The sequence below is a fragment of the Sturnira hondurensis genome, unplaced genomic scaffold (genome assembly GCF_014824575.4).
Source record: "Sturnira hondurensis isolate 20B ecotype Veracruz unplaced genomic scaffold, ASM1482457v3 Scaffold0005563, whole genome shotgun sequence".
In the NCBI taxonomy this organism is placed as follows: domain Eukaryota; kingdom Metazoa; phylum Chordata; class Mammalia; order Chiroptera; family Phyllostomidae; genus Sturnira; species Sturnira hondurensis.
In genome coordinates, this window is record NW_028078194.1 from 3,202,206 (window position 1) to 3,219,841 (window position 17,636).

The window sequence follows — 17,636 nt, forward strand, 5'->3', positions numbered from 1 at the left end:
GGCGCGGCGCTGCGGTGGAAGCGGCGGCCCAGAGCCCTCTCGCGGTCGCGGCGGCAGCAGCGCCCGCCCCAGCCGGAGCCTGGCCGCCGCTGCCGCTTCGCGCTCCCGCCGCCCGGCCCGACATGAGCGAAGCGGATCGGGTGCCCTCGCCCGCCGCGCCGCCGGCGGGTGCGGTGGTGGCGCCGGAGGAGAAGAAAGGGAAGGAGCCGGAGCGCCAGAGGCTGCCGCCTTTCGTGTCGGCGGACGTCGGCGCGACAGCGGTAGGTGCTGGGCGGGAGCCGCGGGGCGCCCCGACGGCGGGCATCGTCAGGGAGGACGAGGGGCACCCGGGGGCCCGAGTCTCCTCCGGGGATCCCCGGGCTACGCACGGCGAAGCGCGCAGTCTCCCAGGAAAGAGTTGTGCCTCTTGGACAGCGGCGGTCACTTGGCCAGCTGCACCTTCCACCCTAGGAAAACCAGGTGGCCGCGTCCACTGGTTGTTTTTTGGTTATTTTCTGGTTTGGGGGCAGTGCGTTTTCTCTAAGGAATTGACCAGCGTCTCGGAGTTGGCGTTATCCGTGGGATGAGGATAAGGTGTCAGGCAGGCGGGAGTGGGTTTTCCGCCGAGCTGCCTGCCTGCCTGCCTGCCTGCCTTTGAAGAGCGGAGACTCTGCCTTTTTTTTTTCTGCTTTTCTCTCCTTCCTCCTCCAAATTGAACGGACTCCGCAGCGAGTTTCCACTTGTGACCCTCCGTTGCTGTCAGGGTAGTGGGAGGTAGATGCCTGGGGTGATGGTTTTATTAATATTTTTTCATATGGTACAGACATGTGACGTAAGGTGGGGAGGCTTTTTTAACCTTTTTATTTAAATTCAAGATATCTAAGCTTGACAGGGCTATTTCCCAGCCGGATTTTCTTGAAGATTATTTGATGAACACTCTCAGGCTTCAAACTACATATTGCCAGATGATGTAATGGCCCCCTTCCCTATATTTGCTGGTGGATATGACTGGTTACTTTGGAAAACACACAAAAAATTAACCTCTGATATTTTGAGATTTTTTTGAAATAATATTTAAATACTGAGAGTTTGCTCTGGTACATTTAAAGACCACTTTGTCAGGCAGCTGTGAGTGACAAAATAATAAAAGTTAGAGAGCATGATATGTCTTCTTTATTTCTATGTGCAATTCATTTCTTAAAACCGCCCTCTTACATGACTAAAAACTTATGAAAATAAGTCGTTCTTCTTTAAAGTATCGGGAATAATGTTTTGATTTGATTTTTCAAAAATAGCTAAGGACTGGTAACTGGAAATCGTTAGAACGAGCTCTTTATGTTGCATCAGTGCAGCAAAGTGGACAGTAATAAAATTAAAATATAGCATTTTAAAATATAGCTACAGTTGATTGGAAAGTTGGGGTTATGGTTAGGAATTACTTTGGCAAATCCTTTAAAGGAATTTGTCACCCATCTGCTGGCAGAACCAGTTTCTTCTGTTAGTCCCCTGGGCTTCCAGAGCTCATCCAGGGAGTTCTTAACTTGCCAATAGCTAGTGTTTCAACAGTAGCTATTCTAAGTCAGTTGTTTTCGACAGTGGAATGCATGCCATTTCAGAAACAGTAGTATGAATGGGTTTAGGTCCTCAAGTGAGCACCTCCTCGAAACATTTATTTGCTGCAGTGTAATTGAAAAATTGAAGGTTTGGCATAAAAGCTTGGAGAAATTGGTACAGTGTGGGCACAGGTCCATATAGACTGTTATCTGAAACCTTTGGGGCTTTGGAGTTAAGAGTTTTTCAGATTTTAGAAAGGCAATTCATATTACCTTTCAGTACATTCATGTAATATCCACAGTGAGGTCCTGTCTAGTTCTCCATAATCAAGTGTATTAATAGCTCTTCAGTGAAATATATGTGTGTTCACACTAAATGAAGTCAGATTATAAATAGCTTAATATCAGTTCAAATCAGGTTGGACTGTCACCAGATGAGCTGTGAAAACTTTCCAGCTTCAAGAGCTTATAGAGTTTGGGACTGTGAATAAAGGATTATGGACTTGTACTACTAGAAGAAGAGAATTTAAGTTTTTTTAAATCTTAAGTCTTGAAAAGACACAGGTTTAACTAGAGAAGGAGGATGGATAGAAAAACTTGAGATTTTGAAGGCAATTTCTGGTGCCTAGAAGGTCTTATGGGGTTGGTAGCTGTTTTGTTCTTTTTTTTTTTTTAAATAAGACATTAAGAATGTATGGCTCTTTGAGTTGACAGGTTTGTCACTAGCACTAGGTTCTGAATCATGACAGGAAGGAAGAGGACTTTTTCTCAGGTTTTGCAGCATGAGTTAGAAGAGCAAGGGAGCCTTGCGTGAGCAGCTCAGCTGTTGGAGCGGAGCATCATCCGTCTGTGCCAAGGTTGCCTTGGATCCCAGTCCGGGCACACGCAGGAAGCAACCAATTAGTGAGTGGATGGGTGGAGCAATGACTGATGTTTCTCCTATTTGACGTGTCTCTGTCTCCATCTCCAAGATGAATTTTAAAAAAAGAGCAAGGGGAAGGTGATGATGATGATGTGTGTACATGTGAATGTGTATATGTACAATATTTGTCAAAGAGAGATGTCTAGATCTGGAATTCTGAGTTATAGCAGTAAAAAGCGCAGGTCAGGGAAGTATGTACTTGGTCCTGTAGAGCGAGGGTGTCAGACTCATTTTCACCAGGGGGCCACATCAGCCTCACAGTTGCCTTCAAAGGGCTGAATGTAATTTTAGGACTGTATAAGTGTAACTACTTCTTAACCACTAAGTGAGAGCTTGACACTGCTGCTGGGTAGAAACAAGGCGGCCAGATGAAACAAGGTGGGGGCCCTTGTGTTTGCCACCTGTGCTCCAGAGGGTGAGAAAGCCAGGATACTGGGATGACGACTGACTTCACTCTAGGGTCGGAAGGCCTTGGTGTGGGGGCAAGGAAAGACAGCTAGTGGCTCCTTCGGTTGTTTTTCAGCCTTCACGTGGATTAGAGTGTCTGGAGGTTTGCTTAGGAACCTGACTGTCCTCAATAACTTTTTTCTTTCATCCAGTTTAGTGATTCCTCCTTTTTACCCCAAGTTAACAGCTCTGTATAGACAGGGTTTGTGACTCAGATAACGCACCGGCCCTAGTCTTCTCCCCAAAACTATTGTGTCACATTTTTATGAGAATTCGAAAATAATTTAAAGTGATAGCTCTCCACAATTACTAGAAGGCCAGGTTATGACGTTTAAAGACAGGTACAGGGGTGAGATTGAGGGTGCTGGAAAGAGGAGACCCAAAATATTTGATCCTAAGATCGCCAAAGTGTGAAGGGAAGTCCATTCTAGCCAGGAGGTATCTAACACAGTGGTCTTAAATCTGACGGACCACAGAGTTACCTTGATAGCCTGTTATAGTCTTAATTTACAGATCTCTCCCCAGAGAACCATTCTTTTCAACCTTTGATGCACAATAGAATCATCAAGGGGAACTTCTAAAGCCATATTTGGCCAGGCTCAAATGCAGGCCCATTACACCAATTTCTGGGCATGGGGCTCAGGCATATTTTTTTCAATTGGCAGGTGTAGCCCAGATTGAAAATTGATGCTCTGTGTACTGAAGAGAAGAATCTCTGTGGAATCTGCATTTTAACCAGCCTGCCCCAAGTCGGTACTTAGTTTAGGGAGCAGCGTTTGAACTGGACTAGCGAAAGCTGTGGAGGCACAGCAGAGAGAGCAGGTGTGGCCGGGGAATGGGGAGAAACGCAGCCTCAGTGGTTCTGTTGGAGATGCCCAAGAGGCTTCAGATAGAGCCCTCGAGGACTGTCAGTGTTTGGGTTTGGCCTCTCAGCTGCGGAGAGGTGGTGCGAGCCCACAGAGTTGAGGGTAAGGCGTTCGAAGTAGTGCATGGGTGCGAAGGTCTAATGATCGAATATGAATCTACTGAGGTTGACAGATTGGAGTGGAGCAGAATATTATAAATTCGTTGCTGATGTAATACAGGAGTTAGAAAAATTTGTGAATGGGGAAGGAGAAAAATAGTCAAAGGAAGAGCAGGAATAACAGTGACAAGTGAGGATGGGTAAATAGGAAAAAGGGAGGTTTTCCATGGGAGAGGGTAGCAAGGAGTGAAGTTGGGTTCAAGGAGGAGCCAGATTTTAACTTAGGTCAGGGAGGTAAAGGGAAACAGAAGAAACCAGTCTCAGATTTTAAAGAGAAATTTGCCCCCAGTGAAGGCTGGGAGACTTACCAAGCAGGTGGAAGGTGAGAGGGAATAGTTGAGGGAAAGCATAAGGTGTGTGGAGAAATGTGACAGGGAGTCAGTAATAAGAATGAGAAGTCTGCCCTGGCTGGTGTAGCTCAGTGGATTGAGCACAGGCCTGCGAACCAGATGATCACAGTTCGATTCCCAGTCAGGGCACATGCCTGGGTTGCAGGCCAGTTCCCAGCGGGGGACACATGAGAAGCAACCATACATTGATATTTCTCTTGCTCTCTCCTTCCTTTCCCCTCTAAACATAAATGAATAAAAGCTTTAAAAATTAAAAAAAAACAATGAGAAGTCTGTATATGTTATGTCAGACATACAGAAATGGGCTGTGAAGTCACTGTGCCAAAACTTAACTACCAATTATGGAACATCCATTATGTTTAGCTTCAGGGTAGATGTTACAGAAAACACAAGGACCAGAGATTTTTGTTTTTTTGTTTTTTGTTTTTTTAGAAAAAGGTTCCAGCTTCAGGGTAGGCAGGGCTAACACATGAAAACATCACAAAGCAAAGCAGTGTGTAAAAGCCACATTGAGCCCCAGAAACAATTTACGCTATAGGAGATCAGAGAAAGGAAGTCAGTGTTCGCAGAATTGTGCAGAAAGGCCTTGAAGTTAAAGTAGTTATTTAAGCTGGCTGGCCATTGAAGGATGATAGGACTTGGATGGGCAAAGGAAAGTGGGTAAAGCAATCCAGTGGGGAAAACAACATGAACAAAGCTGAAAGGGAAGAACTGGGGAGTAATAAGGCAGGCCCAATGGAGGCATGCTGGGAATGTGTGGGAGGTGAGTACGATTGCATGGGGTTGGAGCCAGATCACTAGGCAGAGAAATTTGGACATTTTTTTCTGCAGTTAGTGGGAAGCCATTGGAGTTTCTTAAATAAACAACATAATGAAATCAGTGGTAGTGATTGGAGGTACCTGGACTGGAGGAAAGAGGAGGAAGAGAGCAAAGGGAAGAGCTTTTAGTTCATTCCAGAGATGAAGGGTGCATTCACTAGGGTGGCGGCCAGGTGTTAACACGTAAGGGACGGAAGAATCTACATGACGTGGCATCTAGATAGATCACAGGAATGAAAGAGAAGAAAGTTTTCAGAGAAAGGAGTCTAGCGTTTTCAGACGAGTTCTCTTACAGAAAAATGTTTACATAAAAAGGCAATTCAGCCAACACCACTGCGAATAAACACATGCCTGTGTGAACTCACGTAAACCATGCCCATCTAAGTGCCTGGAACAACCTCCTACGTGGAAAATCCTGTGTGCTTTGTCCATTATGTTCTCAACAGGAGCTGAGACAGCAGAGCATAAAAGCTGTGCTGGCAGAGGTGTTTTAAGCAGTTAAGTAAATCACAGATTATTACAAAAATACATCTATATGTGTATTTCCCTGCTTTTTCTCCTGCTTTCCCCCCCTAGTATTGTAACTTAGTTCTGTGGGTGAGGTAACACTTCTCACATTGCAGAAATGTTAGACGTCTAAGCCTTATGTTAATAACTTCTTGTTCTTCAGTTGATATTTGGCACTTGGTGACATTTTCTAAGCTATCAGAAAACATTTTGGGGGAATAAGTGAACATGCCTCTTAAAAATAGAAATTACTGACATTTTACTAATGGAGTTTAATTGAAGGCAATCTAAAGTTTGAGCCTAATCATTAAGAAAGCTATATTTCAAATAAACTTGGTTCGAACCATATGTTTTTATTAAAGAATAAGAAATTGGTCAAGGAATTGTGACTGCATCAAATCACGCATTTTAAAAATAGTCTTTTCCTGCATATGGTTAGTCTATTGATGCCGTTTCTTCTTTTCCTATGTCGTAAAGTAAGTGACTAAAACTTCCCATGTCACCTTGCCTTCCTGATAAATCCTGAAATTTCTGAGGTCAGACCAACATTTCTTGTATACTAAGTCGGGTTAATTTTCAGTTATTTCTGAGACCAGTTGTATTGTGATTTCTTTTGGTGTCAAGATTTTGCTTCAGAAGCCACTTCCTCATCTCCTAGTCTCCTGTGACAGATGTGATTTATATCACCTAAAGGAAGCAGTTTCACTGGGATTGGTGTTATTTGGTTTGGGAGGGAAGTTCTTACCTTGAAAGTAGCTAATTTTTCACATCTTACTAGAAAGATGTAGAACAAAGTTAGCACTTCTAAATTTATAACCCAGCATCCTAACAGGGAACTGTGAAAAGAAAAAAAAACATACAAGAAAGAAAAACAAAATAACTTTACCCAGTAACGGGGCCTAAAATACCTCCTTTGTAGACAGACTCTCAGTGCCGTTGAGGCCTCTCGTCTGATGTGTCCCTAAATGGTGGTTTAGGTCAGTTTATTTAAAAAGTTGGTAAGGCAGAGTGTCTTAAATGCTTTTTATTTTAACTTACAACATAGAAGGATGTATATTTTTTTCACCAATCTTTTGACACAATAGCCTTTACCCAGCATCTCAGGAAGCCACTCAGTCTTTTGTAAAGTAGTTTTTCGGTGCATTATAGATGGTCCCTGGCCTCAATGAGACTGAAACAATTAACCTACCACTGAAATATTCAAATCTGGATTCAAAAAATAAATTTCAGTGAGGTGTGGCCAGCGGTGTTCAGATTGTCATTGTTACCTTTCTAGCAAGCCCTTCCTAAACACTGCAGGGAAATAGTGAATTGGGTTAATAATTCTCTTTTTTTTTCCTGAGGGTGCATGTTGGGTTGGATCTAGTTTAGGAAAATCTAGATCAGCTCTGTCTAGTTAGAATATAATGTGAACCGCATCAGTAATTTAAAATTTTCTAATGGCCGCATTAAAAGAAATAGTAATAAAGAGATAAAGTTCACTTTAATAATATATTTAATCCAGCATATCCAGAAATGCATCATCTCAACACTTAATCAATATAGATGCTTAATGAGACTTTTGTCTCTTTTTAATACTAAGTCTTTGAAAATTGTGTATTTGACACTTACTAGAGATCTGAGTTTGGACTGGCGCGTCTCACGTGCTCCATAGCGACATGCAGCAAATGACCGTGGTACACGGTGAGCATTTAGATGATGTCTTTTCTTGTCCTTCCAAGATTCTCAGATCCATCCTTTGTTCTAACTAACCTTGATCCGTGTGTGGCAGTCCTCACAGTGGGGTCCTCTACTTCCTTGTAGAGGTCTACAAGGTCACAACTGTTTTTCCCATGATAGGAAGATGTTACTTGTCTTGTCTCCTTCCTGCCTGTTGTCTCATTGTTGGTGATGTCACTTCTGGAGGCCACGTGACACCTGAGATCGCAGAAAAGCTGAGTGCAGAAGCAGGTGTCAGAATCTAGCTGTCTTCCATTAAAGCAAGATACTAAAAATTGATTTGCAAAATGTGGAACAGTACCATTCTTCTCACTAGTTTCGTGTGTTTTTGTTTGTGTTTTGGTTTGGGAAAATAGTTACTTTTCCATAAATGGTTTTGTTATTCTGAAAGGAATTAGTACAGATATACAGTAATTTTAAGATCGAAAAGGAGTCCTGAGACCAGAAAGGGGTACAAACCCCTACCCTAACGTGTGTTGAATTTCCTTTCTGCTGTTACCTTTAATGCTTTTTACTTGGTGTTAATAACAATAGGTATTATATATAAGTGAGTTTTCCAACTAACCAAGTGCTGTTGGACATTTTGGAGCACCCCATTGCTATTTATCACATGGAACATTCTCCAAAGTGCATTGCAGACATTCCTCTCAAACTGAACACATCCTGGGGACTGGATCCCCTGGGATACTTTGCTGGCAGAGCTAGCGGAACCGAAGGGTGGCCCCTCTGCTTATGTGCTTGCTGTATGCTGTCTCTTAAATAAATAAATAAGTAAATAAAACCTCTTTCAGCCTGACCTGTCCAGATAGCTAGAATGCAACATAGTTTTCGCTTCATCTAGTTTAAAATGCAAGCATTTCCATCTTGTTTGCAAAGTAAGTACTTTAAAATGTTACAAATAATGAATTTCATAGACATAGAAATTCCACTCAAAGTATTTTCATTCAGAGACTAATGTAGTGAGAGAGTATGACTTTGTAAAGTTTCATTATGAAACAGAATCAACAATTATTCTTTTATCAAATTTGTTTGAGAATGTGAACAGAAATGTTTATCTCCTAAGATGGCTTTTGGGGATAGAAGGTGAACAAATTAAGTCTTACCAGAGTTTGAATATAATAGAACCTGATGTTCAATACAAAAGCTGTCATGGAAAACCATGAATATTCTCCTTATTGGCATTTGATAGAAAAATATGACAAAACTCACTCCTACTTAAAATGTAACTCAGATGTAGAATATCCCTCAGTAAAGGTTGAAAGTAGGAACTCATGTATTACAATGAAATTTTAAACAAAGTCCATAATATTTAATTATGTGTTAACAGGAACAAAACAGGTACTCTTAAGTATTTGCCTACTTAAATTCTTTGATATTATTTTATATATAATCCATGTGATTATATAGTCAACAGGACTGTTGAGGTCTGTGTTAGGTGCTTGTGAGATATGAACATGAAATTTTTCTGATGTTTACTAAACCCGTGGTCAGCCTTTGATGAGAGTCAAGTGTATTGTTTATTGTGCTGGGTTTAAATATTCTGAGGTTTTTTTCTCAGTGAGTCCTGAAAGTGTCTCCCCCACTGTGTTCCTTGTTTGTACTTATCTTCGATCTGTAACAGCTGGTTGGGTACCCTGCTACTATCTGTTCTCCAGCGCAACCAGCCCGTATCTGTAGACTGGCCACGTTCCAGGACTTCGTCTGTAGTGTTCTTCTTCTGTAGGACTCAGAGATGACGCTTCCCAAACTCCCGGGAAACGAGATGTAGTAACTGGTAGACACAATTCTTAGAAGACTTAATGTTCTCTAGCCTTTAATGCAGTCTGAAGTTTGATGCCATATGAATACCCAATAAATTCTTGATTTGATTCTCTAATTTTTAGTTGGTCAGTTTACTGTCGCACCACATACTGCCCCGCTTTTCCTCACGAAAGTCTCAGGTTATGTGTGAGGTTTCTCCTGGGTGTGCTAGCATGGGGCAGCTGTATTCGGGGGGGGGATGCTCTTACTAATCTGTAATGCACTGTCAGCCTATTAAATTGGGCACGATTAATTTCATGTCATCTCAAGTATAAAGGTATCAAGAGCACAGTCACTTGACAAACAAGAGACTTAGTGGATGAAGGTTTTTATTTCGTGTTGTTTCAGCTTTTTTGATCACAAGGAGCAGAAAATCAGGCCGTTTATGCCTCCTTCTGGAAGAATGAGGTTTAGTGGAATGGTGCACACAGCTTAGAACCAGAAAGCAAGCAAGAACAAAAACCAGCTGCTCTCTGCGCCTGAGCTGTTCTCTCACCCTTGGTCAGTCACTCTTTTCCATGTACCTCCACCTAAAATTTGGGGAGACCTCCTCTAATTGACAGCCTAGGAAGTACCATTGTCCTTCATGCCAGGCCGCCTGTGTGGCCTGCAGAGGGCTGCCTTTCAGCCGAGCGCCCGTCTCTGCTCCGGTCCACGGCCGTTCCTGCACAAAGAGCAGCAGCAGTGATGTTCTGGAAACCAGAGAAGCAAGCTTTGGATTCGGCAGCTGGGTATCTTCCCCCAGACCTTTTCCCCTTCCAGCCACTGGCCTCTCTCCCTTTCCGCAAAGCTTCAGGGCAGAGCGGCCCTGCTCCTTGCTTTCATCTTCTAGGTCCCCGTTCGTTTGCCCGTCCATTTCAGGAGAGTTTCTGCCACCCTATTCCTCTGCATCTGTTGTCTCCACTGTCCCCGTGGTTCCTTAGTTGCTTATTCCCGTAGGCTCATTTGAGAGCCCACTCTTCCTCATTGGACATTGTCGACTGCTATTTTTCTTGAAACTTTATCCTCCCTTAGCTTTTAACAGAGTACCTTCTCGGATACCTTATGTCTTTGGCCATTCATTCTTCATCTTTGTCAGTTCCAATTATACATGCCAATATTTCCCGTAGTTCTGACCTTGTATTAGTTCTGCGTAACAACTGATACATAACAGTAACATGATGACCCTATCAATTAGAAGACTATTGTTATTTTGGTACGAGAAACATGGCTTTGCCTCATGAACATTAGTGCCTTTCTAGTCACTCACAAATCATATATTTATATAATCCACTCTAGAGTTTTCTTCAAGTTTTTACACATTCTAAAATTATCTCTGCCCTCTTTTGGGGGGGATATCTGGTATGTCTATTCTCCTGAAATTTGAAATAAGTCATTTTACTTGGTTTTTTGCAGTTTATGGAAGGGTTCTCTGGTTCTCAGTATGCTTCACACTTGGACCTGAACTAGCTGTTACCATTTGCCATTGCTCTGGTCCCGGCGGTTGTTCTTCATTCCCCGTTACTGTTGTCTCAGTTCAGGCTTCATTTCTTTCAGGACACCTGGTTTAGCTTCTCGTACGAACTCCCCTTCAGTCTGTTCCCTACACCGCTGCCAGAGGAGTTTTTCTGAGGTGTAGATGTGATCACACCGTGCCCTGTTTTATGAGTCCTCACCGATTTTTCTCTGTCCCCTCCCAGGATAAGCCTTCAGGAAAGGTCCCTGCTTGCCTTTCTAGTCTCATCTCACTGGGCCATTTTCGGTTTCTGATTCTATATTCCAACTACACTGTTTCCTGAATCTTATTGTTGATCAGTCTCAGGTAACATCCAGGGTGTTTCTCAATGAAAAAAATGCCCTTGATATATTAAGTTATTGTAGATATTTACAGCAAAGAACAAAGCTCTATTACTGAGGGGGACACTCATCAACCTTGTTTTACACATTGGTTCCTTTTATTAATTAGCACATACAAAGGAATAATTCAGTGTATCTAATCTGGCATTTGTTCCCACTATTATTTAAGACATTTTAATAGAACAAAACATACAAATGAGCAAACTTGGCCCAGTAGTTAAAATCCTTCCTTAAATGTTCTAGTATTTATGGCAAGGAATGATGTACTCTTTCAAATGTATAATTTATTTTGGTTTTATTTACTAGTCAACATTCTAGTTCTGTGAACTTGAGCATATTGCTTCAGTTCACGAAGATTGTGCAAATTATGTTATTACTAAGGCTGTTTTAGAGAAAGGTATTGCTCATCATTGTCTTATTTATCTCTTTCTCCAATTTTCCCTGTTCTCTTTGGGAATCTACGTTCTAAATCTACTAAAGACTAGAACTAATGCTTGTTAAATGGCTTTGTTGATTCAGTCAGTTACTTGTTATTTTTTATCATTGGAGCTTTCACAGGTGAGCTAAGCAATGCTCTTTGGGACCTCCTCTTATTAAGAAGGGGTAGCAGGAGGGGGAGGAAAATGAAATTCTGAGCCTTTCCTAGATTGCTAGGACATCAAAGTTTCCCTGATGTACACTTAGTTTTTCTGCTTCTGTTCATTTTCTCTGGTAAGGTGAGTTGCTCCTAAAGCTATTAGAGTACATTCAGTATATATCTACAAGAGTGTAAAAGATAATATCGGCCACAAAGGTTGCTGTGAAAATAGGCCGATATGTGCAGTACACCAGGTATCCGTGATACACCCTAACGTGTGAGAGTTACTAGAGTGAGAGACCCTGAGATTTCATTGTTTGAGCGCAGATGTCAGGGCCATTCTGACTCCAGTTTGAATTCCCACCTACCAGCTCTGTGGACTTGGACATGGAACTTTCATTTTCTCATTGTTAAAATGGGGTGGGAATACATATCTCATAGAATGTTCTATTAAAGCACCTAATAGGCGACTAGGCATACACCAAGTACTCAGTGAATGACTCGCTTTACTGTGTCATTACCGCAGGAGTGAGCAGCTAGCGACTGCCCGTTGTGTGGCAGGTTCTGTATGAGAACCTGGGTAGGAGATACCGTCTATGATTCTGAAACTTCAGGCTTGTAACTAAAGTCTACTAGAAGACTACTTAATTTCAGTTAGGCACTATGTTTAACTTTTATAGGCTGGATCACGTAGGCTAACCCTAACAGAAATATTAACTCAGATTTCGTTGAGCCTAAATTTACCCAAGAAGCAAGCAGAAGTGAATAAAGCTAACAAAAAACCCCCCAACAAATCCTATGAACAGGCAAAGATGTCACACACACACACAAAATTGTATATAGTATTTTCCTCACGGAAGTATTCCTCAAGTTCTCATCTAATATCCGTCACATCTCTGTTGCTTGTTAGTTGAATGACTTTAGGTGAGTCTCAGATGATCCCAGTTTCCTCATCTGTGAAATAAAGGACTTAGGTAATCAATCTCTAACTTTTTCATTCTGTGTGTACAATATTTGAAATTTATTCTTAATGCTTCTTTTCTATACTAATCTCTGTTATAAAAAGGAAAACATAATAAATTTTCTCTGAAGTGCAGGATCAGTGCATAAGACCCACTGGATGTCATGCTCTGTGATGAGTAAGGAATTCCTGTCCAGCATGAAGGACCAGTATGAGAACAGTTATAATTTCAGTGGAATAGTTTAAATGAATTACAAGCAATAAATAAGAGTAGTTGATTTTTGTGGAAATGGGGACCATAGAAAAGGCCTTGCAGAGGAGTTGCGATAGGACCGTTTATGCTGCATTTACAAAGTAGCCCCAAGTTGCAGTGTTTGAAAACTTTAAATATTCATTGTTAATGGTGTACTCTAACATCGGTCAGAGTGGCAGAGACCCTGGCCAGTGGATGCTCTGACACCTCAGCTTGCGTCCTCCATGGTGTCACAGTGGGGAGAGGGGGTGCTCAGGGTTTTCCCACCTACATGCCTTACATGCATTAGTATTTCCTTGTTCCCAAAAGTTATTTCTGTTTGTGGCCTATTAGAATTAAGCAGATGGCTCCACCTGTCTGGAAGAGAGTGGGGAATGTGGGAGAGCGACTGTTTGGTGAGGGTAAATGTGTTTGATACACAGCACGTGAACTGACTCTAAAAAGACAAGTGGAAATCAAGCTTGTGAATGGGGAAGGAGGAGATGAAAAAGAAAGTCCATCCTATTAAAGCAAAGAAATTACACCAGCAGTAAACAAGTGGATGCTGAGGAGTTAATTACTGTATTCTATTAAGCATCTGGAAGTTAGAACGTACCATAATCTGGAAAGAGCTGAGAGCTGAGAATACGCATAAGGTAACTCTGAAGCTAAAGTACAGATCAGTTTTACCCTATGAGTTTGATAGTTATTTTGTGGAAAGTGTGTTGATGAATAGATTCTATGCTATAGGAAGATTGCTCCATGTTTTTTTAATCCTGGTCTACCCAAAGTATAATCACAGTGCTTAGAAAGAAATGAACTCTTATGGGTTTATCTTTTTATCTGAACTTTTAAAATTGCATCAGAAGGCAAGAAACCTTCAACGAGTTGACCTGAGAAGTATCTCATGTACGTTTTTATTGAAAATATTTGTGGAGGTCAGAGGAATAGTGTTTTCTAAATACATAGTGAGGATGGCAGTCGACTGGAGTGGGTACTTTGTGCAAGGAGCTCTGCTAATTATTTTACACGCATTATCCCAGTTAAACCTCACAATGACCTGTGAGGAAGGTACTGTTATTATCCCCATTTCCAAACTTCATTAATTTGTAAGCAGCTAGAGTATATTATTTTTTCATTTTGTACCTAAAATTATTTGGTCCTAGGAAAGGTAAGTCAATATTATATACCTGTTTTGTCTGCCCTATGTCTACCCTGTTTTGTCTATCTACCCTCTATCTACCGTGAAATTAAAATCTATTATAAATGTTTATGATTTCTACAGTAAAATAATTTAAGTATAGCTGATAGGAATTATGCTGCAATGTTAACTTTTCTGCTTTTAGGGTTTGGACAGAGGATCCAAAGGCCAGATTTCCACTCTCAGCAGTTCTATTTCAACTGTTGGCCAGAAGAAAGAAGCCGCTGAAAACAGAAGTTCACCTACACATCCTGTTTTCCCTAACATCAAGAATGGTAAAAGAAATAAATAAATAATGTGGTCATAGTCATTAGAAGTACACATAATCTGTATATCTTGACTGAAAGTGTACTTGCAAACTATTGAAAAAGTAAATTTTGCTCTGACCAGTATGTCTCAGTTGGTTGGAGCATTCTCTTGTAATCAAAAGGTTGCGGGTTCAATTCCCAGGCTTGGTGCGTACGGGAGGCAAGCAATGTTTCTTTCTCACACGGATGTTTCTCTCTCTCTCTCCTCGCTCTCTGAAAGCAATGAAAAAAATGTCCTCCAGTGAGGATAAGAAAAAAAAGAAAAAGTAGATTTTAATTTTCCAACATTGCCATAATTATTTATGGTAGATCAAGATAATTCATACAATGAAAAAAGAAATAAACTGTGTAAGTATCTACAGAAAGCAGCAAAGTCATTTTAGGTGACTGTTATGTAGAGTAAGAATGAAATACAAAGCTCATGAATAATAAGAAAGTGAGGTTAGGGAGCCAGACACAATGCAAATACATGAGCACTCAGTAGATTCCTTATTTGAGCAGCAGTTAGCAGGCTTAATGGAACATATATTAAACACTTAGAAATAAACCTAAAAGAAAGGGAGCAATACATATGTGAGAAAAACTATAAAACTATCAAAGACTAAAAGGTGGCATGAATGGAAAAACTTAACATAAGTATTATAGCCATGCGAGGTACACTCAGTTTGCTCTCTACCTTTAATAAATTTCAACAGCTTTGGGAGGGAAAACTTAAGAAAATGATTCTGTATTTAATCTATAAGAATAAATGTCCTGGAGGACTCAAAAACAGGAGTTCATTTCTCCATGGTACCATATATTGTAAAGCTGCATAATGATAACACTACACCAAGATAACCAAATAGGTGGAAATGAATAACTAAAGAATACTGGGACTTCCGCCAAGATGGGGGCATAGGTGGAAACATTGTGCCTTCTCCCACAGCCAAGTTTGAATACAACAAAGGTTTGGAGAACAAGCACACACCCAAAGACAAGAAAATTGAATTATACGGAAGTCCGACAACTACGAACCGTTCAACGGGGATGGTAAGAGAGGCGGAGCCAGCAACGAGCAGGGTCGGGCAGGACAGATCCCCTGACCTAGGCGCACAGGCAGCCTGGAACCAGTCAGGGTGTGGGGCAGACTGACCCCGGTCGCACATTCGCGCACAGTGAGAAGGACCACACAGGCCCCAGGGGGCGAACCCAGTGGTGGAGGGCTGACAGCGGTGGCACACTCGCATGCAGTGGAACGAAACGCGTGGGCCTGGTGACGGTGGGGGCCGCGGCGGCAGGCGGCAGACGGGACACAATTGTTCCTCTTTGACCCTGCCCCCACATACAGTGTCACAACCCAGCGACTTAGTTGCCCTGCTCTAGTGAACCCTTTAGGGCTCCGATCCTCTACGGAACAGGCATGAAGGGCCCAAAAGATGGCGCAAGAAGAACTCAAAGTCCCAGAGCCAGTAACTCTAAGCGACCAACAGATTGCCCGCCTCTCAGAAGCACAATTCAAGACACTATTTATCAGGATGCTCACAGAACTGGTTGACTATAGTCACAAATTAGAGGAACATATGAAGGCTAAACTAATTGAAATGAAGGGAGATGTCCAGGAAACCAATAGTGATGGAAAGGAAACTGGGACTCAAATCAATGGAATGGACCAGAAGGAAGAACAAAACATCCGACCAGAAAGGAATGAAGAAATGAGAATTCAAAAAAATGAGGAGAGGTTTAGGAACCTCCAGGACATCTTTAAACGTTCCAACATCCAGATTATAGGGGTACCAGAAGGGGGGAAGAAAGAGCCACGAGTGGAAAACTTATTTGAACAAATAATAAAGGAGAACTTCCCCAGTCTGGCAAAGGAAATAGACTTCCAGGAAATCCAGGAAGCCCAGAGAGTCCCAAAGAAGGTGGACCCAAGAAGGAACACACCAAGGCACATCATAATTACATTAGCCAAGACTAAAATGAAGGAGAGAATCCTAGAAGCAGCAAGGGATAAGGGGACAGTCACCTACAAAGGAGTACCCATCAGACTGTCAGCGGATTTCTCAAAAGAGACCTTACAGGCAAGAAGGGGCTGGAAAGAAGTATTCCAAGTCATGAAATCCAAAGACCTACAGCCAAGATTGCTTTATCCAGCAAAACTTTCATTTAGAATGGAAGGACAGATAAAGTGCTTCTCAGATAAGGTCAAGTTCAAGGAGTTCATCATCACCAAGCCCTTATTATATGAAATGCTAAAGGGACTTATATAAGAAAAAGAAGATGAAAAATATGAACAGTGAAAGGACAGCAAACACACAGTTATTAACAACCACACCTAAAACAAAAGCAAACCAAGAGGACAGCTAGATCAGGAGTGGAACCATAGAAATGAAGAACACATGGAGGGTTAGAAACGGGGTGGGAGGAGGAGAAGGGGGGAGAAGGCACAGAAAATAGCATAGATGGTAGGTAGAAAATAGATAGGGGGGAGAGCGAGAATAGTGGGGGAAATATAGAATCTAAAGAACTTGAGACAGGTGGTTATAAACTAAGGGGGGGAGAATGGTGGAGGAGGGAGTGTGTGGGTGGAGGGGAATGAAGGGGGGAATAGAACAACTGTAATGGTATAATCAATAAAATATATTTAAAAAAATAAAATAAATGTTAATCTCAGCCAGAAACACACACACACACACACACACACACACACACAGAATGATGTTTAGCCAGGAAAAAAAAAGAATATTGGGTACAAATGGTATTAAGTTATTCAAAAAATGGAATTCGGCCAACTGGCTAAACTGTTGAAAACAATAGTTTTAGATTTTAAAACTCCGTAAAAGTACTAAAAGAAAACTTAAGGATATTCTTTTTGTAATAAAATTCTTGGAATAACAATGCCAACAGCCATAAAACAAAAGTTCAGTCAGTTTGAATGTAAAAGAAAAGTTGAAACTTATATAGGAATTTAAAAAAAATCATAAACAGAGTTCAAGAACAAGCATCTCATTGGTAGGAAACACGTCCTTGACTCATTAAGCTCATTAATAGATCTGTAAAATGAACATTCCAGTAGAGAAAAAGCAAAGGATGTGAACAGATGAATCAAAAAAGGAAATATGAACAATTAATACACATGTGAAAGGAAGGTCAGTCTCACCAGCATTTAAAGAAATACAAATTAAAACAAGGAATTAACATTTCCCAACGCAGTTGCAGAAAATAAAAGGATTTGTATTTGCACTGTTTTGTAAAGAGTGTGAAAATTGCCACTTTTATGAGTGAAGGGTTTGAAAATTGATAAAACCTTTCTGGAGGGCAAATTATTGACATATATTCAAATTTTTAAATGTTTATATAGTCAGTGACTCAATAATTCCATTTCTAGGAATGTATTCTAAGGAAATAACAGGTACAAAGAT

The 17,636-nt window shown here is 41.3% G+C and overlaps 1 protein-coding gene across 1 annotated transcript in view; it reads left to right on the top strand.

The window, feature by feature from the left end:
- Positions 1–29: 29 nt before the first annotated feature.
- HECTD2 (HECT domain E3 ubiquitin protein ligase 2) overlaps positions 30–17,636 on the top strand; it is a 68,548-nt gene continuing 50,941 nt past the window's right edge. Inside the window, exons 1-2 of the mRNA XM_037047332.1 lie at positions 30–260; positions 14,073–14,202. Coding sequence (XP_036903227.1) covers positions 123–260; positions 14,073–14,202 — 268 coding nt within the window. The 5' untranslated portion in view covers positions 30–122. The remainder of the gene's footprint in view (positions 261–14,072; positions 14,203–17,636) is intronic.